This window comes from Perca flavescens, chromosome 9 (assembly GCF_004354835.1).
Source record: "Perca flavescens isolate YP-PL-M2 chromosome 9, PFLA_1.0, whole genome shotgun sequence".
Lineage (NCBI taxonomy): Eukaryota > Metazoa > Chordata > Actinopteri > Perciformes > Percidae > Perca > Perca flavescens.
Genome location: NC_041339.1, coordinates 5,599,112 through 5,621,005, shown reverse-complemented (window position 1 = coordinate 5,621,005; position 21,894 = coordinate 5,599,112). Strand labels below are relative to the sequence as shown.

The window sequence follows — 21,894 nt, the reverse complement described above, 5'->3', positions numbered from 1 at the left end:
GCGTGCGACCGCTGACATATACAGCAATTGTCAGCTAAATGACATGTAAAAGTTTGGGTTCACTTCCTGTATTTGGGTTGGATTGCGTTTTCACCTGAAGTGAACTGCACTCTAGTTCACTTGGAAGGGAAGTGAGACCTCCGTTTTTTAAGCAGACCAGAGTTTGTTTGATCCACAGCAGAGTTCGGATTAGCTTTCATACCGCCTCCAAACCAACCGACGACGATCAGACCAAACGCTCCGGGGTTCCTTTTAAACAGACTGAACGAGGCAGGTGTGAAAGCAACCTTAGTGTATCTAAAGTCAGAGGCTTCTTGTCACAGCTGGATGCAAACTAGTTCATGCTTTTATCTCCATTTGCTCAGTGTTCAGCCGACAAAGAATGTGGGCTGACTACAGTTTATTCAGAATTTTGCTTCCAGGGTTTTAACAAAAAGAGAAAATGGCATCGCGTTACAACAGTTCTCAGCTGCCTGCGTCGGCTCCCAAGTTCATTCTGCAATTCATACTTTAATTTGACTTCTTGTCTAAAAAGTCCTGCGTGGCCTCGCCCCACAGCGCATCTCTGACAGGCCTTGTCAGACCTCTAAGGTCATCTGGTGCGGGCCTTTGGGCTCTTGCAAGGGTTGAGATCAAAGTTGGTGACGCTGCTGTAGGTTTTCTAGGCTCCCAGCTGCTGGAATATTCTGTCAGATTGCATTAGATCCTCCTCACTGTTAACATTTAAAAGCAGACTGACAACATGCCTTTTGTTTCCTGTGCATGTCATTAGATTCATTATGTCGTGGTTGTCTTTTTAGATTGCATTTGATTGTTATAATCACAGTTAGGGTTGTTTGTGTATGTGCCTTTGGTGTTCTTTGCTTTGCACATTGTATTTCCCTTGGAACGGATGTGCTCTATAAGTGTTTGTTTCCTTGAGTCAGTATAGGGTCCTCCCAGCTACTGGAAGACGTGTGTGTGTGTGTGTGTGTGTGTGTGTGTGTGTGTGTGTGTGTGTGTGTGTGTGTGTGTGTGTGTGTGTGTGTGTGTGTGTGTGTGTGTCTGTCTTACTCGGACTAGGTCCTCAGGGAACTGTCCTCGCGAGTTCTCGGGGACGTTGATAGGCGGAATGACCCAGTCCCTCTTCACCCGCCTCAGACTGCCATCGCCCCTGACAACCACGCTGCGCCATGGAAACAAGATCTCTTGTACCCGCTGAGTCAGTGTTGCATCACTGGGCTTTACCTGCAGAGACAGTAAACAAGCGTTACACACACACACACACACACACACACACACACACACACACACACACACACACACACACACACACACACACACACACACACACACACACACACACACACACACACACACACACACACACACACACACACACACACACACGCAGAAGGAAGGCTTGGTGACTCAGGGTATTTCTGACCTCATTCAGTGGCTCGGATTAATGCTCTCATTATAGTCTGTCTGATAAATGAACACCACCTGTCAGTGTGTGTGTGTGTGTGTGTGTGTGTGTGTGTAGCTGCAGGGTTCACTGGAGCATGATAAGGAAAAGGAAGAGCTTCTCGTTGAGTCACACAGTTCACCTGCTGCCAGCTCAGCCCCTGCCATTGGAGGTTAGGTTGGGTATTGTTTTGCATTGTCTTTAATTCAATTACATTTAATGTAAAAATCAATAAATCTCTGATTGCTCGGAACACTAAATGCCGTTTAAACTTATCCACTATCCACCTGTCTTTTGAACACAAACACCGTTTTCATTCACTAATTAATTCCAATCATTTCTATTTTCGATTGCCATTAAAAGGAGCACGCTGACTTATTGGGACTTTGTCTTATTCACCGTATCCCCCAGAGTTAGATAAGTCCATACATACCCTTCTCATCTCTGTGCGTGTCGTAACTCTGTCTGACGCACACACCGCTAGCCTAGCTTAGCACAGATCCTGGAGGTAACTGGCTCGATTTAGCCTACTACATACTGGGGACTATATTCTCAGAAAGTCGAAGCACTGCTACTTCTGCTACTTGGGCGGAGTGATTTGCGCAACACCTGAAAAACACACCGTTGTTACTCTCTGCTCCTCACAGTGGGGCTTCTCGGATGCTGCGAGCAAATTGGGAGCAGTAGGCTAGTTGGAGCCGGTTACCTCCAGGATCTGTGCTAAGCTAGGCTAGCAGTAAGTGCATCAGACAGAGTTACGACACGCACGGAGATGAGAAGGGTATGTATGGACTTATCTAACTCTGGGGGGAAATGGGGAATAAGGCAAAGTCGACGTGTTCCTTTAAGCTACAGTCGATGAAATGCAACACTTCCTGCAGGATGTTTCACATTAAAAGCCTAGCAGGAAACAAAAAGAATCAGCGTTTTCTGTGAGATGCTGGAAGTCTTTTAAAGGTCCCATGACATGGTGCTCTTTGGATGCTTTTATATAGACCTTAGTGGTCCCCTAACACTGTATCTGAAGTCTCTTTTATATAGACCTTAGTGGTCCCCTAACACTGTATCTGAAGTCTCTTATATAGACCTTAGTGGTCCCCTAACACTGTATCTGAAGTCTCTTTTATATAGACCTTAGTGGTCCCCTAACACTGTATCTGAAGTCTCTTTTATATAGACCTTAGTGGTCCCCTAATACTGTATCTGAAGTCTCTTTTATATAGACCTTAGTGGTCCCCTAATACTGTATCTGAATTCTCTTTTATATAGACCTTAGTGGTCCCCTAATACTGTATCTGAATTCTCTTTTATATAGACCTTAGTGGTCCCCTAATACTGTATCTGAAGTTTTTTTCCCGAAATTCAGCCTGGGTGCAGAATTACAGCCACTAAAGCCAGTCCCACAATGAGCTTTCCTTAGGATGTGCCATTTTTGTGTCTGTAGCTAATGAGGAGGAGAAAGGGCGGGGCGGGGGGGGGGGTAACTGCCACTTTGCTTGTTTGAAAGCCATGATGTCTCTCTCTCATGGGTGGGCCAAATTCTCTAGGCGGGTAAAGCAGAGAAAGGGGAGGTAACCTTGCTCCTTATGACCTCATGAGGAGAAGATTCCAGATCGGCCCATCTGAGCTTTCATTTTCTCAAAGGAAGAGCAGGATACCCAGGGCTCGGTTTACACCTATCGCCATTTCTAGCCACTGGGGGACCATAGACAGGCTGGGGGAACTCATATCAATGTTAAAAAACCTCATAAAGTGACATTTTCATGCCATGGGACCTTTAATATGAATTAAGTAAAGTTTGTGGCAAATGTTGCGATAAGAGTAGCCTAACAGGAATGGGAAGAAATGGTAAAGTTGAAGAATTAGAATACGAAAACAATAACTCTGTTCAATGGAGAAAGAGCAGTAGAGAGGTATGACAAATATGACGTGAGTCTGTTATAATAATGCTTCGGAAACAGACATCAAGACAACATGGAAACATGGAGGAAGTTTAGAGTTTTATCAACAGCAAAATAGAAGCAGATCAGAAAACAGGAAGTCTTCTGACTAAAAGAAGATGAGATATACACTTCATCATATCATCAAGAGGAATTACAAGTAAAGGCCAGTTTACCTCTACAGTTGAGGTTAATAAATGAGAGAATTATACATTTGAGGACAATTTGAGAATTATATTTGCATTTTAAATAATAGTGCGCTGAAGCACAGAATGGAGCGGGAGGGGACGGGATGAAGAGGAGGGAGGGGCAAGCTGGTCTCCGTTTGGTTTGAAAATACGTTGAACGTCAACAAGAAGTGACGTCACCCAACAGCGCTTAGAGCACCTTTAATTTAATATTTTTCAATGAAAATGAAAACAGTGATACAAATGAAGAACAAACTATTTCCTCAAATATCGTGAAGCATGTCGCAATCGCAATATCAAGAGAGGTACACTTGTTTTTATGTTCAATTACAAACAGCTTCCCAATTCTCATCCTGTATGTCTTTAATGAGCTACCAGCAGTGGCAATTTTAAACCCTTTTTAGGGGGGCTCAAGTTTTTTCATATGTTCAATGGTTTTCATTTATCCTCTGTTATAGTAATAAATACATATATTCATTTTTATCCAGTGAAATTACTGATTTAGCGGAGGGGGGGAGAAGAGTCACTGTATCCATGTCACATTCTCATGTCACATTCTCATTAGGGGCTAAGATCCTAGAATCGCCCCAGGCTACCAGGATTTAAATAAGATAAACGATGCGTGGAAACACATCGCTCTGGAAACTACTTCATCTTGCAAAGTTATAATGGCAGCCAGAAGCAAATAGCTGCCCAATCAGAGCTGTGTATGGAAATGACATACTCACTGCCTTAAATGCCCACAAGATTGTAATTGTCATTGAATTGTAATTTCCCCCTGTGGGATTAATAAAGTATATATTATTATCATTAAGAGAAAGTCTGCTCTGTATGTGTGTGTATGTGTGAACCTTGTGGATGGGTGAGTCCACCCACCCACCCACCCACCTTCCTTGCCATGCCCACCAAAATCTGCTTGTCCAAATGACCAAACATATGTCAGACTGGATTCTTTTGGGGAAAAAAGGTTCCCCAAATGGTGCTCAAGAATAGATAAGTGAAGGTGTCATATAGTGCAGAAAAAGATTTTTGAAAAGCAGTTCATTGTATATACATTTTTGTTATCTTATTTGTATATATTACTTTTCTTTTTAAATTTTGTATATTAATTATCTTTTTTTTTTATTTATTTGTATATATTAATTATCTTTCATATTATACTTTGTACTTGTACATGTCCTTATTGCACCGTGGGTCGGAGAGAAAAGTATTTTCGATTGCTCTGTATTTCCGGGCACATTTTTCAGAATTGACAATAAAGTTGACCTGACTTGAAAAAATTCACAATTAGAAATTTCCCTCATATCATGCAGCCCTATAACTAACAGTGATGGGAGGAACGCATTAAAAATTATGTAAAGTAATGTATTCCTTTTTGCTGTAACGCAGTAATATAATGCATCACTAATAAAATGTTGGTAATATTATACCGTTACAAAACACATTTTAACCTGACATTTAGTGCTGTTTTTTTTTTTTTTTTAAGAATTCACCAACACCGCGAAACATTTCGGCACAGAAAAAAAAGTCAGCGTGTGTTATTTTCTGTTTCTGGATTCGGTGGTTGAAATGACTGCAGAGACGGATACATTTGCGACATGGACATTATTTTCAGGAGTTTTTTTTACTCTGCGTTGAAGCATTTTGAAATCAATTCTACTATTTATTGTCTATTGTTTGTTTATTTTATTTTGATTTATGATTTATTATTTATAACATTATACAGATTTAATGCACTTTAAGTTAGTTTAACCCTTAATGGATGGGTTGGCTGTAAAATTGAATTGCCCCTTGGGGACTAATAAAGTTATCTGAATCTGAATCTGAATTCTTTGCACTGGAAGCCAGTGTAATATCTGTACATATCTGTAATGTAATACATTATTGATTACTAATTGCTGTCATTTGAGAGTAATTAGTTATATTACAATATTACTGTCTCTGTATTGTAATGCTTTACACTACTTTTGCATTACTTTTGAGTTACTTTCACCAAAATAAAAGCGGAAGTATGACTTGGCAGGTAGTTTGTGAATTTCACCACGGAATCAACATAGTCTCATCTTTATCCACTATATACATCATAGTTTATGCATATTATTTCGTATTAATAATCTGAATCTGCAAAGTAACTAAAGCTATAAAATAAATAGTTAAGTAAAATGTACAATAGCCTACTTGACTCTGAATGGTGGTGGACTAAAGTAGCCTAATAAGTAGGAAGAAATTAAAATACTCCACCTTACAATTGAATAGTTACTTTCCACCATTCATAAAATGTAATTATATTACGTGTAGCAAGACTAAACATGAATTCCCAACATGTTGTTATCCGTCAGTTGCTCGGCCATATTGCTGTCGGCACTGACAGGACCCAGATGTCCCTAGTCTACCGTCTCTGGTTCTGGCTCTGGGAACGGTGACGAGACAGCTCGCTTTTGCTGGTTTATAAATCACTAAACGGTTTAGGGCCAAAATACATTTCTGCTACACTATGAACCACCCGGACCTTGTCTGGGACAGGTCTACTTGTTGTCCCCAGAGTCAGAACTAAAAAGGGAGAAGCAGCGTTACGTTTTTATGCTCCACATATCTGGAACTAACTCCCAGAAAACTGCAGGTCTGCTGCAACTCTCAGTTCTTTTAAATCAAAGCTAAATACCTATCTTTTTGATGTTGCATTTAAAGAACTACCTGCACCTTCACCAACACAGTTTAAATAAAGCTGCCTTGACTGGCCTTACATTTTGGAGGTAACTTGCCCAACACTGATACCTAAGGTGAGCCTGTCTGATCCGTCAAGCCAAAGAGTGATTTGCCTGACGTTTGGAGCTCGGCGGCTCGTTTGTCTCACTCTTCAGTTTGATTGGATAACGAGCCCGGTCCCGGCGCTCAGTTGAAGGGCGCAGTGCTGACGCTGCTCTCCTGGCAGATGACTGGCTGTTAACTGCCACGGCCGCTGCCCGTGACTTTTCCTTATGAGGGACTGTTGACAGCTTCTTTCGCTCTCAGTGATTCTCCTCCTCACCGACTGCAGCGAGCGCCGCTGATAGCAGCTAAAGCATATGGCAGCTGGCTATTTTCTGGGCTGTGTTTAGTGAAACAGCCAATCAAGGCCGGTGTCTTGTCTAAATAACTGCAGAGGGCCTTATTATTGCTGTTGTACACGAAACACACGCGAACAGATGGCTGTTTGACTGCCTTTTGTCTCCGCAATCAGCACACCTCACATGCCTGCTGGGCTGGAAAAGCTGATCTTATATCTGTACAGAGTTCATCCACCATTACTGGAGCCTTGGGGGTAAATAACCGCCCGTCATGCGGTTTTATGATGCCGCTGGTCAAAATGTACAGTTCTCTCTCAGAAAGGCTTCACACATGCTGGCACTCGGACCCAGGGACAGTATTGGTTAACACAGTCAGGTCCTGTAGGTGTTGATGAACACACTCATTATCAAATAGCTAACAATACGCAGACCAAAGATCAATGTGCACGGTATACTCACTGAGGGACAGTAGATCTGTGTGCGCTGTTCCAATGTGTACAGTATACTTGCTTGAATAGGACACTTTGTTGTCACAGCCCATACACCAAGCTAACAAATGTACAGTACTGATGACCATATTAGGAGCTGCAACTACAAATTATGTCCATTATTGATTCATATATCCATCATTTTTGGAGATCATTTAGTGCTCATTTAATATATACCTCTATATCTCATAGGGCTGCTCCCTCTTAGTCGATTAGTCAACTAATCGGTCGTTTTGGTCTTAGTCAACTTAGATTTCTTTAGTCGATTAGTCATGTTTTATGCTTTTTTTCATGCTGAATGACTTATTTCCAAGAAATGTACGAGCACATCTCTGGTAAACACAAGAATTAAAGTGGTGCTTTTGCATGACTATTTGCGGAGAAACTCAGATTTACAGATCTGCCGATTAAATCAACTAATCGATTAGTCGATACAATCGAATGAGTGTTAGTCGCCTAAGAATTTCTTCAATCGAGCACAGCCCTAATATCTCACCACCAAGTTTTCTGAGCCCAAGTTTCCATCTTTACATTAGGGGTGGGAATCACCAGAGGCCTCACGATACGATATCATCACGATACTTATGTCACAATACGATATTATTGCGATTTTAAACATATTGCAATAGTCTGCGATATATTGCAATGTATTACCTTTTTTCCAACTTCAAATTTTTCCCAATTTCAAATGATGTCCCCAAAAAGGTTGTCAACATCTGTTTTATCGAAAAAGATACATTTCTCTTTTTGTTCATCTCACTTCAATTTTATTGCTGCAATATGGGATTGTCAAGCAGACAGACTGACCAACACATATATCATAAAAGATCCATACTTGGCGTCTGTGTATCGATGCAGTATTGCAATACTATGCTGTATCGATTTTTTTCCTCCACCCCTACTTTACATGGTGTTTAGTGTGACCAGCAGTTCAAGGTATTCAATAAAAATAATGATACAGCTTTGTATTTACCTTTATTATCTCAATAACTAACACCAAACACAAGAAGAAGCCCGTTCTTTACCATACAGTAAAGCTGGACTTTTTTTTTTTTAATGCTGGAGAGTTAAGAAGCTTTTAGAACCAATCATGTTTCAGCTCAGCAGAGTCAGAAAAGGGACATTGTGGACTTTGTGAAATCTACAAGTTGTTCTACAGTATATGGAAACAGCTCCTGACTACTGCTGCTGCTGCTGCAGTTGCTGTTTTACCTGTTCAGGTCCCGTGCTGTTGCCATGTGGATGGACGCGGAGGTGCACTCTGGTCTTCCAGACCTGTTTGGACTGCAGGTCTCGAGCGTAGACCACCTCCACAGCGTTTCCCTTCCCTGCCAGGCTGAGGCGGCGCAGGGCGTAGACCACGCCGTCCTCACTCACCCTGAAATCAGACGAATCTCCAACCTGAAACCACACCTTCCCTGTCCCGCAGTCCACGAAGCTCACTGAGAGAGAAAGACGGAGACAGACGTCAGACTGAGTGGAAAGACCCATCAATCACCTGTGTGATGTGCTGTGTGCTGTATTGTAATAGGGTCAAATGTCTAAATACACCCAGCAGCCAGCTGGCAGCGTGTTTCACTTTAACATCCCTGCTGGGCCCCACCAGTGGCTTTATGTTTACATATCGTCATTTGTGAAAAGTAAAGGATGCCAATAACGTGTGAATATTTCCAGATGTGGCATAAAAAAGCTGCCTTTGGTTTGAATTATTCAACCCATCATGACAAAAGTAGATTTATCCCAAAGCTGTTGCATGGGGCTCTGTGCGAGCCAGTCAACTTCTTCCAAACCAAACTGGGGAAACCATTTCCTTCTGGACCTAGCTTTGTGCACGGGGGCATTGTCATGTTGAAACAGGGCCCTCCACAAACTGTTGACACAAATTCAAAAGCTTACTTTTGTCTAAAATATAACTGGATGCTGTGGGATTAGGATTTCTGTCTGGAAAGATTCTCAATCACCAACGTCGCTGTCAATCTAAGGGTGCTAGTTGAAAGGCAACTGGATCTCTTCTCTGCCTTTAAAGGCACATTACCAACACCTGTAAATCAGTGGAATGGTTTCAAACCATTGGCTTGACCATTTATCACATCGCCCACGTGCATTTGCATCCTTATGCATGTGACTAAACAAAACAGGGACCCACACAGAAACGCTTCAAGAGGTCAAAATCTCCCACAGGAAAAGGGGGGCACTGTATCCATGTCACATTCTCATTAGGGGCTAACATCCTAGAATCGCCCCAGGCTACCAGGATTTAAATAAGATAAACGATGCGTGGAAACACATCGCTCTGGAAACTACTTCATCTTGCAAAGCTATAATGGCAGCCAGAAGCAAATAGCTGCCCAATCAGAGCTGTGTATGGAAATGACATACTCACTGCCTTAAATGCACACAAGATCTTAATTGTCATTGAACTGTAATTCCCCCTGTGGGATTAATAAAGTATACATTATTATCATTAAGAGAAAGTCTGCTCTGTATGTGTGAACATTGTGGATGGGTGAGTCCATCAGTGGAATGGTTTCAAACCATTGGTTTGACCATTTATCACATCACCCGCGTGCATTTGCATCCTCATGCATGTGCATGTGACTAAACAAAACGGGGACCCACACAGAAATGCTTCAAGAGGTCAAAATCTCCAAAGGAACCATTAAATGTCTAGGACTCCCAATAAGTCAGTTAGAACTTAAAATGTTCTTTTCAGTCCTTCCAGAAAAGATTTTTTGTGATTATTGCAGGCAAAAATCCTTGATTATGCGGCAAGTTTTCTTAAAAAATGCGATGGAATATGCGGGATATTTATGCAATTTTATGCGATGAAATTGCGGGAACTGCAAAAGAGAAAAAAAAGTGATTCCCCCCCAACACCCTGCTTTTCGATGATGTTCATGTCGCGTAATTACGTCACTTCATAACGTTCCCATGGTAACAGGGGAAAATGGCTGCTCTTGTGTGAAGTAAACACAAAATGTTTCAACTTTCTGCTAAGATATGTGTGACTTTTTTGCAACGAAAATGCGGGGATTATGAAATCATGCAAGCCCCGCATATTTTGCGCGGAAATCGGCAAATTATGCGGCGAAGGTGCGGCGTATTTTAAAAAATGCGGCCCCCGCATAAATATGCGGACTTTGGCTGATTATGCATTGAATTATGCAATCGCATAATCGCGTTTTTCTGGAGGGACTGACTTTTGAATGAGACTCAAAACTCAAAAGTCTTCAAGAATCTAAAAGACTAAGCCCGGAAGCCCAATTGCCTTTGACTTGGAATTTATGAATAATTTAAGATTTTCATTGGAACTAAGGGGCCACACCCAGCACCCAGCAGGATTAGCAAGGTAGCCCAGACGTCTTTCAATTTTCCCATTGCCCCCCCCCCCCCCTTTGCCAGGCCAGACGGGATATGTTATCTCTCTAGCATGCTCTGGCTGCCCCAGGCTCCTTCTCCTGGTTGGACGTGCCAGAGGGTCAAGGCCACGCGGCATGCTGATCAGACGCTCAAACCACCTCAACTGGCTGCTTTCATCAGCTCTACTTTAAGCTCCTTCTGGTTGCTTGAACGCTTCACCCCTTCACTGGAGCTGGACAGAATGGACATTTTTTTGTGAATTGAACCTTGAAATAACATCCTGGCACCATCCTCCATCTCAGGACTCAATGGTCGCTCTTAAGAAAGTTAAGAAATGTTGAACTTCTAACTATGCAAATGTCTTCTGACGTGTGGGAGACACATTGTGATTCCTTCAGGAAACAGAAGCACACTTGTTTTCATGTTCAATTACATACAGTGAGAAAAGCTGATTGTCAGGGTAAACGGCTTCCCAATTCTCTTCCTGTATGTCTTTAATGAGCTCTGGAAACTTTGCACAGCTATAACGGCAGCCGGGAGCAAAAAGCTGCCCAATCAGAGCTGCGTATGTAAATTACTCACTGCCTTAAATGCCCACAAGATCATATGAGAAAGTCTTCTCTGTATGTGTGAACACTGTGGGTGGGTCTTTCCAAGCCCCCAACATGTGCTTGTCCAAATGACCAAACATATTCACAAACATAAAAGTTCCCTAAATGATGCTCAAGACATCTAGAACATTTCCATCTGCTCCTTAAAAACATAATGGGTTTGAATTATTTACCCATCATGGAACAAACCGATGCAGAGTATATACAGTATGGGAAGCTGTCGAATAGTGCAGAAAAGAGTTTTCAAAAGCTGCTTAAGGGAAACTTTAAACGTACAATATGTAACTTTCTGCCGCTAGGGGTCTCTCAACCAAAACAATGGTAAAACTGGACTTTTGATGACGTTGGGAAGTTGCGTGGAATTATGGGAGTTTTTAGTGTTAAGCACCTTCGCTGCCAGTTAGAATGCATCAGTTCACGGACGAGTTTACCCATTCAAGTTTATTCACATTACGTTAGTAATGTTTATTCATGTTATTGTAATACAATAGCTGCAGTTTCCCAAACATAATTAAGTTTTTCTTGATTAGATTTTTATTTGTAGCTGACCATTTAGCTAGTGAGGGTAGCCTAACAGTAGCCAGCAGCTAAAACACAAAATATTTCACATATCAATGTCACCTTTTGGATGGTTTCAACACCAGGGCGGACGGGGTTTGTTGTAACGCTAGCAAGCTACTAAACGAGGCTGAGAGACGGGTGTGGGTGGGGATTGTCGGGGAAATCTCCACGATAGCGAGCCAGGACGGTCGATGCCTGTTGTGCAGCAGCAGAACATCTCCCAGCTGCCCGGAATGATTTCCCCTTCACTTTTCAGTAATCTTAACTTTTCGTTTTGGTGCTTAACCCACCTTTTGTCGGGTTAATTTAGCTAACTGTAAAGACAGCTAAACGCGAAGGGGGGAGAAATTCGGCAGGTAGGAGATTTTCGGTTCCCGACGTTTAATTAAACTGCCGTTAGCGTCGTAAGCACCAGGCACTGGAGATAAGTTCTGGCCGGGGGGGTTGCTGTAATGAAAGTAGCTGGCTGATAGCTGACTGGGGGCTTACGGTAACTAGCTAGCTATATGTCCCGGGGCTGTTGTCAGCTGTCATCCCGACTGAGTCTCTCTGCGCCGGGGGAGTGAGGCAGACAGACCGGGGTGTGCTAGCTGGCTAAATTAGCATTAGATTAATCGTCTATCTATACAGCTAACGTTAACGTTACTAGTGAAGTTATTCGTGGGTTAGCTCAGTCCTGTTAGCTGTGGTCGAAACAGTCATACTAAAAATAACTATTAGCGTGTTGAACGATGTTGTAACCTCATAATGTTACCAAAGAATTTCTAATAGTTACCCACAAAGCTTTAGCATCAACGTTGTTGTACAATTGTACATTGTAGTAACGTTAAGCTGGTATCGATATTGAACTTACAAAATAGATAAGGTCTCTGTTGTATTACTGTGATAAAAAGTGGGATGTAATTAATCACAAAATGATGCTGTATGGCAAAAAAAAAGCAGTATTACGGTTACAAGTATTTTTTTTCTGTGACATTGTATGATTTACAATTACTCCTGAACGTATCATCTTGGTGCCAGTGTTCTGACGGAAGTTAGAGTAACTGGAGGGTGAAAAGTTATATGACGCCACTGACGGGCGACTAAAGGAAACGTGCCGTGTCTGAAAATAAAATAATAGATTTCTCTGGGTTTGACATTTGGTGGAAACATTTGGGATAGTGTAAGAACACAACTCATAAAATATATAACATAGGAATGGTCGTTTTTAGACATTTTAAAGCAGAAATGTTACATATTGTACCTTTAAAGTAGGGGTGTCAAACTCAACTTCCCAGAGGGCCACATTGGAAAATAAGAATCACATCAAGGGCCAGACATGTTTAGTTTATTGATAGGCTTTTATTTAATTGAAAAAGTCAAATATATTGCATTGTATTATTGCATGTGTCATATAGTCTTCTCACTCACAGTTTGACCGACATAAAGTCCTAAAGAAGTCAGGAAAAAGTTCCTCAGCCACCATAGAAAAAAAGCGCCCAAAAACGTCGGAAAAAGCGACAAAAACTAGGTGGGCCAAAATGTATTGTGAACCTAAATTGAGATGTGGGCCGGATCATAATCTGCGAGGGGCCAGATTTGGCCCACGGGCCTTGAGTTTGACACATGTGCTTTAAAGGATAAAAAGGCTTTAAAGGCGTTAAAGGCAAAAAAAAAAAAAAATGGATGCAGAGTAACAGAGCAAAGAAAAAAAGTCATGTAAAACCTGACTTGCTTTTAGATGAGCATTAAGGGAAGATCGATGGACCTGGCCAGAGACAGTGGAGCCTGCCTGTAAATCCCAAAGCTGAAGACGGGATTTGCAGAAGTCAAACCATAAAACAGGCAGGAACGGGAACAGCTTTCAGCAGGAAGAGCAGGCTTTTCTCTCCCTGCAATTTTCTCCTCTTTATTTGTTTGCCAAGTATAGCCTACCTTCAGAGAGGAAATAGCTTTTGTGATGGTTGGGGGGAGGTGCGCACTGTGACTGCATTTTTTCCCGGAAATCATGGCAAGTTTGTCCGCGGTGTGATTTGAGCAGACACGGCACACTCATGCAGAACAAAGCTTTCAACGGCAAATGTCAGCTCATCACAGTAGGCATATTAACGACAAGTCAGCGCATCCAGAGTGGCTGCTTCCACCTCAGCTGGAGGAGAGAGAGAGGGGGAGAGGCTGCAGCCTGGTTTCTGTCCAACTGCTTCCTATGAGGGAGATCAAACCAGGAAAGGAGGGAACTTCATACGATTTCCACAGCAACACTGAATGTTTTGATGCTTGCTTCACGCAGAAGCGACAGAAGCGAGCTCACGTGTGCTGTCTGTCCAACACAGTGTCAGAAAACTCTCAACATTACAGTGGTACGCAGCCAAGGATTGATTTCAATAAAGAAATCAATTGGTATTGATTACTTTTTTCCAATTAATCGATATGTTGGCTGACACATCACTTTCATTTGTTATTGCAACTGCATTAATAAAATGGTAGTAAATTCATTAAAAGAAAATGGAAGTAAATTCATCTATTTATTTTAATTATGCATCATTAGGGGTGACTACATAAATCTGGTTTTAAAAAGGTCCCGTGGCATGAAAATGTCACTTTATGAGGTTTTTTAACATAATATGCGTTCCCCCAGCCTGCCTATGGTCCCCAAGTGGCTAGAAATGGCGATACGTGTAAACCGAGCTCTGGGTATCCTGCTCTGCCGTAGAGAAAATGAAAGCTCAGATGGGCCGATCTGGAATCTTCTCCTTATGAGTGACCACTAAGGTCTATATAAAAGAGACTTCAGATACTGTATTAGGGGACCACCAAGGTCTATATAAAAGCATCCAAAGAGCACCATGTCATGGGACCTTTAAAAGTAGCAAGTAGTCAGACATTGGGGAAAAATAAGTCACGTATAGAAGTCAAAAATGTCGTAGCCCTCTGAATCAGAATGGAATCATGAGGGGCCTTGAGCCGACATTTTTATGTTTCCCATCTCAGTTGGTGAAAGTGATCATCGGTCTGAGAACATTACTTAGAATGATCCGCACATTCTCCGCTAATAAACAAGACTAATTGTGGCTCCATGAGGCTCCTTCCCTAAGCTATTTTGCAGAGGCACCATCCGGCGCTTAGCACCGCCCAAGACGATTGTGACTGGTTCAAAGACATGCCAATAAACCTGAGCACGTTTTTCTCCCAACCAGAATGCTGTGTGGACTACCCAGACCCTCCTACGCGGAGCTGTGGAGGAATGTCTGGCAATGCGAGACTACAGGTTAAGTGAAAACCTTGCCCTACTGGTGGATGGTAGAGGGGAGGTCGGGGGTCTCTAAAGTTAGCAGGATGCATCATCTGAGGAACAGACAGTTTGTTGATATATTTCAGTCTGGTCATAAGACAAGAGATAGACAGAAATGTTGCCATAGAGCTGCATTGCTAGTGTGGCTAAAAAAGAAAGTTTTGATTTGCTGCCATCAGAGCTTCTATTGCAAACCAAGAACCAGATACAAAATGGAACAGGCGTTGGTCACCCAACCCTATCAGCACACGCTAATGCTAATATCTAGGGCCGGGGACCGAATTGAATACTTTTTAGGCACAGGCCGAATTGCATCTAGGCAATTTGGCCTGCGCCTAAAAAGTGTTCAACGACTTTAGAGTCTAAAGTATCAAGTATCGAAAAATGCAATACCCATTCAATACCCAATTTCAATACCTCAGCGTCAGTGAGCCAATCAGTACGCAGCATGATTCTACCAAGATCTTATAATGTCTGTGATTGGCTGTTTAACGTTGCACGTCGGAAAGACATGCAGGAAATACTCTACGTTACACAGAGACGACTCACATAGTAGGAGCTGAAAAATACATGACATTTTAATTTAATTTTGTTTTTTGAAATTGGTATCGAAAAACGTATCGTTTAGGAACCGATATTGAAGTCCCGGTACTGGTATCGGTAACAATAGTGAATATTTTTTAACGATACCATATTCCATATATTGTAGGACACTAAATACTGTACTAAGTAGATATTTTTGTCTTGAATGGTTGCTTTAAAACGTCAGGATGCTAATTAATTCACCTCTCTGATAGAAACACCTTATTCAGTTTATTTTTAGTGGTGCTGATTTGATTTGAAATGCGCTGATAGCTGGATGGAAATAGCACTCACGAGACCGATAACAGAGAAGACAGGAAGAGAGACAAACAGAGAAAGGGAAACTAAGAGGTGGCTGCAGAGAACTGACCAGCAGACGTTGTGCTGAGCAGCGATAAGCACAGCTGCGATTGGATGTACCTGCATATTTGTTGTGTCTGACTACCGTGTAACCAGAGTGAATCCAATTTCATCACAATAATGTATGTATGGGGAGTGTCTGTGCTCCGACAGAGCTGATGAAACAAACACACAAAAAAATGCTTCAGTCACTCTGCTATTTGCAGAAAATGGTCAAATAAATACCAAGACGTTTGAAGTTGGTCCACATCAGCTCTGGTGTGGAGAAAGCTCCTTCACATTGTCTGCGCTGAAAATGAATTATAGTGCTGTGCAAATTCAGATTTTACGTCTAGGAAAACTTTTACAACATAATATATAAATGCAATCCAAAAGTATCAATATATCGATGACTGAAAAGACGACTCATTTTATAGGCAATATTCAAAACCTTTATATTTGACCCTCATTAAAGGTCCCATGACATTGGATGCTTTTATATAGACCTTAGTGGTCCCCTAATACTGTAGCTGAGGTCTCTTTCCCAAAAATTCAACCGCGGTGCAGAATTACAGCCACTGGAGCCAGTCCCACAATGAGCTTTCCTTAGGATGTGCCATTTCTGTGTCTGTAGCTTTCGTTTGAAAGTCATGATGTCTCTCTCTCATGGGTGGGCCAAATTCTCTGGGTGGGCACAGCAGAGAAAGGGGAGGTAACCTTGCTCCTTATGACCTCATAAAGAGAAGATTCCAGATCGGCCCTTCTGAACTTTAATTTTCTCAAAGGCAGAGCAGGATACCCAGGGCTTGGTTTACACCTATCGCCATTTCTAGCCACTGGGGGACCATAGGCAGGCTGGGGAAACGCATATTAATGTTAAAAAATCCTCATAAAGTGACATTTTTATGCCACGGGACCTTTAAGAGTTTGAGCTTCCTCTGTCCTCCTAAATATCTGAATAAAACCACATTGAGATCATAGTGAAATTGAAACCAGCTCTTCTCAGTCTGAGCCTGAGATAATGTATGAGAGTGAAAAAACAACTTATTTATATATTCCCATCGTGTCGGTGAAATATTAAAGAGTTTTTCAGCCTCCAGGCGTCCCGTGATGATGAATCAAATCAAACAAGCTGAAAAGGCAAAAATCATTTTCTGGTTGAGCTGTTCACCATATGCACGCCTTGACAGGGTGGAAGTCACGTTGTTTTACAAGCCAGAAAAGTCTGAGAAGCACTGACATTGCGGTGTTCCGCAGTAGAGATCTCTCAAAATGTATCTTATCTGTATCTTGTCTTGTATTTCCATGTTCATGGAGGCAGCTCCAATGGGATAGAATTATTCCCAAACTGCTTAACTTGAGAGAAGACCAAAAGAAGCTGCCCGGATGCTGAAATATTCTTTACACACAATATTCAAGTGTTTGATGGGACAAACAACATTCTAACAATGATGCTATTGTAGGATACTTAGAATATGAAGTTTGTCCTGAGGGTGGCATAACAGGAAAGGGAATGGGCTTATCAAAATCAAAAGGGTTTATTATTTGGGGAAAACAAACTTGTGATAAGCACATTACATGGCAATCTTATCCTCATTGTATTTTGTGTATAAGGGTGACAATTTGGAAATATTCTGGAGTGTCTAAAACAGAAAGGGGACATCCTCTGGGGAACATGAATGGGCTCCGTACATTTTCATTTTTCTATTTTCAAAAACATTTTCTTGCGTGGAATCAAATGTTTTATGGTCATGATTCATCTTGAATTTGGTTGGCTTGGTTTCAGGTTTGAAAAGTCTTTATATAAGCAATTTCTGAACATCAATGAAGCAATCGAATGGGGAAAATCACTTCTGGAACCGGAGCCGTTTAGGAACCGGGCGGTCACTGTTGAGCTCTATTTATTTTTTTTTCGCCCCTTGCTTGTAACGAAAGGCTTTAAGTTATAAAATATAGTTCAAGCCCAAGCTGATGACATCATTATGACATCATCAGGGCTGTTGTTTCAGACATGGAACATGTCCTCCAGAGCCTCATACGATATATAATGCCAATGTTTTTACACACCAAGTAATACTCCTTATTACACATAAACTTGATCCCCATGTGTAAAATCTGTGGAGTGCCCCTTTAAAAGCAGCTCGGCTTTGATACGGTCCCAATACTTATGATGGCCACAAAGAAGAAGCACCTTGCTTCAACACCCACCCCTCCCTGCAGCTGTAACATCTCCCCCCCCCCCCCGGCTGCAGTATAGAGGGAACTGGGGCAGAACTAAGCATGGGGCTTTCAGATGTTGCTGGGCAGCAGTGGCTGGCTCTCATATAGAGCATAACAACATTTACTGAGAATCAACAAACTCAACAACACGGGCATATCAGGGCTGTAACCTGAAGCTGTTGCGCTGTAAGAGCAGTCAGATAACAACGTTTGACTTTGTTCTATCCTATTAGCTTAACCTATAACCTATTAACAGGCACAGAAACATTTAAATATTTACAGTTTTCTGCCATGGCTCTGGGGATGGCAATGTCTGTCTGTCTGTCTGTGTCTGTCTGTCTGTGAGTTTGGGATAATTTCAAGCGTAACAAAAGGAAAACTCTGTACATTGTGTCTATTGTAAAACAGAACTAGACATTACGACGTCAATGCTTCAGCATCTCAGCAGAAAACATCCAGTCTAACGTTACGAACCCAGTCCACGGAGCGGAGCTGACACAAGGTAATGTTAAATGTAAATGGACTGCATTTAGGGCTGGGTGATATGGAGAAAATCAGATATCAGATATTCTTGACCAAATACCTCGATATCGATATTGCGGCGATATTCTAGGGTTGAGAATTGGGGCTTTAACAAAATATCTTCACACTTATATAAATAAATAATAAATAGTAATTTGGACATAATGTCTAAGTGGGGAAAAGGCAAATAATAGAACAGCTACAAAAGTCTGCTAAGTTCAGAAAAGTGCATCACTTTACTGTAATGCAGCCTTTAAAACCAGGAAAAGACAACACTTATGTCATATCACGATATGACGATATCCAAAATCTAAGACGATATCTAGTCTCATATCACGATATCGATATAATATCGATATATTGCCCAGCCCTAACTGCATTTATAAAGCGCTTTTCTAGTCACTACTTAAAATGCTTGTACATCATACAGGCACCATTCATGCACCCATTCACACACTGTGGCCGAGGCTGCCATGCAAGGTGCCACCTGTTCATCAGATGAACATACACACACACACACATTCACACACCGATGGTGCAGCATCAGGAGTAATTTGGACACTTTGACTGCAGGGTCACGGAATCAAACCACCAACCTTCCCATTGGTAGCTCTACCACTGGAGTAGGGTTGGGTACCGAAACGCTGTGCCAATAGGGCACCGGTGCTGACGTAAACGGTAGTAACGAGACCGAATAAGAACGGAAATTTTGGTGCCTCATTTCACACTACTCGACAGGTAACATTAGCCTACCTTTAGCTAGCAGCTGGATTAAACACGGTTAAAATGCTGACAGCTAACGTTAAACAGTGTAAAGTGTGACTGTATTTCACTGGAGAGGATTCCCAACACCGGGACGTAACAGTCTGCTCTGCAGTGCAGCAGCTCAGCTGCCGTTGTCGGAATTAAACAACACAGACGATGCGTTCACTTAAACCAGGTAGCCTCGTGGTGCATTCAAAGTTATTGTAAAATACCCTTTTCCCATCTGGTGGTTTGTTTTTTGTCGTTCAACAGCAATTTACTGGTGAAATAAGTTATTGTTATAAGTTATAGTTATTACATTATTATTAAATCTTTAATTTTGACCATATGGCCTTAGCAATAAAAAAGCCGTTCTTTAATGTCGGCAACTTAGTACCCTTCTTTTTTTTCCTTCTTTTTTTAAACTTCATTAAAAAGTACCAGTTCAGGCACCGTTTAGGCACCCGCATCGGTTTAAAAGTATCGCTTTAGCACCAATAATCGTTTTAAAAAACGATACCCAACCCTACACTTGAGCCACAGCCGCCCCACATTAGCATTTAACATAAATCAAATGAAAAGAGTAGAGTCTGACAGAGCTACTCAGTAATGGTGGAAGCGTATCTCCCAATCCTGATTGTGCCACACCAGTGCACTCGATCGATGCGCTGAGGTTACATCACACGATGGGGACAGAGAACAGGACAGGAGAAACTGATACCAGTGTTAAAAGATTTGCTTGGACTAAAGCTCCCAATATTCTTAAACTATAACCTTTTCATGTCTCAAAAGTGATAAGAGTACAGTGTTTTCCTCAGACTGTTATTCATGCCAGAATAAAAGCCTCGAAAATACCATCTTGGCCACAATGCCCCCCATCTCTCCACTGACAGCCACACTAATGAATCAGTTTGAAGGGTTGGCAGCGCCTCAGGGCAGGTGGGGGCGTTGGACTCCCACAGCACACTGGGATCATTTCACTGGCATTCCACATTCCTCGCAGCTAGAGCCAAGCTGCATGCTAAGTTTATGCTACGTTCATTCTAATGTTGATTAACACAAATGGCATTCTTTTGCCTTTAATAATTATGAATGCCAACAGATATTACACTAAAGCAGTCAGGTTGGGAACCCACAGGTTCATGCATATTTCTCCCTGTTGCATTTAGTGTTGCTTGAAATATGACCCATGTGTTTTAACTGAAGCAGAAGTTATACCTTAAAGACAAGAACAATTTCCCGGGATTCCCGGAATAGCGGGCCTCTGCTTCCGGGTCGGAAAATGTCTCATTTTCGCGGGAAATATTAATGCCTACTGTTTACCAATCCAGCTATGAGCTGTGTACAGGTCTTTGCAATCAAAGTCAAATCAGTAAATGTTGCAAGTATTCCCATACATTGGCTGCAAAACACAGCAAACGGCAGGAAGGTCTTTGCAGGGCAAACTTTACGGTTACCTCAAATCAAAATGAGGGTGTTTTATAGAGCATTAAATATATAATTATATTACAGTTGTGTAAAGACTGCTAATGCCAGCATGCTAACATGCTCACAATGACAATGCTAACATGCGAATGCGTGTCAGCATGCTAACATAATTATCAGTAAACACAAAGTGCAGCTGAGGCTGATGGGAACGCCATCAGTTCGGCATGCATTTGGTAGTATAAGGTGTAGAAGATTTTACTTCATGTTGAGAATTACTGAATGTTGAGATACTGAAGTGTGACCAACATGGACCATCCAAGAAACATCCCCATCCCTACAGCCTCACTACAAACAACGTTTCAATGTTTCCAGAAAGCTATCGTCGGGATAAACAGTGCGCTGTTGTTGGACTGTCCACGCAAAGAGTGACATACACCAAACAAACGGTGTGCTGATCTCGTGTGTGTAAGGAATTCTGTCCAAAAGACAGGCCTGAAAAAAGGCCCTAAAGCCTGTCAAATCTGACTCTAATTTATCAATTCCGCGCCTTCTTTCATCAGACTGAAAGGTGCTCTAAGTGATGTTGGGCGACGGCACTTCTTGTTGACGTTCAAAGTATTTTCAAACAAAACGAGGCCAGCTCGCCCCCTCCCTCCTCCTCGTCCCGTCCCCTCTCCCTCCCTTCTGTGCTTCCGCGCACTAACCCCCCCAACCCCAAATCCTTCTTGTTGGTTATTGGCTGGAACGCTGGAACACTGTTTGTTATATTTGATGGTGCAGGTTGGCACACTTTGTTTTTGTTGCCATTTGTGGAGCCTGGGCTGTCTACAGAGACCGCGTGTTCAGGGGACAGGCAGCTAGCGGATAGAGAGGAGATGTTTGCTGTATGTGACAAAAATGTTGTAGCCTAAAAAGCGCGCGACATCGCTTAGAGCACCTTTAAGTTTATCAGAACGCAAGGATCGATCTGTGACGAAGAGTTCAGTTAAGCAAATTTACTGAGTCCAGCGTAAAAGTTACAACACAGCTGTGGGTTCACAAAAACCAGAGTCCAAGTTTATCTGTCTGGTACACGATGCATTCTTATGCAATAAAAGGCTTAAATTATAGTTAAAGGTTAAGCTTAACCTTCTATGAGTCAGAGAC

General features: G+C 42.0%; 1 protein-coding gene across 1 annotated transcript in view; it reads right to left on the bottom strand.

Moving 5' to 3' along the window:
• LOC114562045 (cadherin-2-like) overlaps window positions 1-21,894 on the bottom strand; it is a 107,857-nt gene that overhangs the window by 37,163 nt on the left and 48,800 nt on the right. Inside the window, 2 exon segments of the mRNA XM_028588290.1 lie at window positions 1,054-1,227; window positions 8,323-8,552. Of these exon segments, the coding sequence (XP_028444091.1) occupies window positions 1,054-1,227; window positions 8,323-8,552 (404 nt within the window).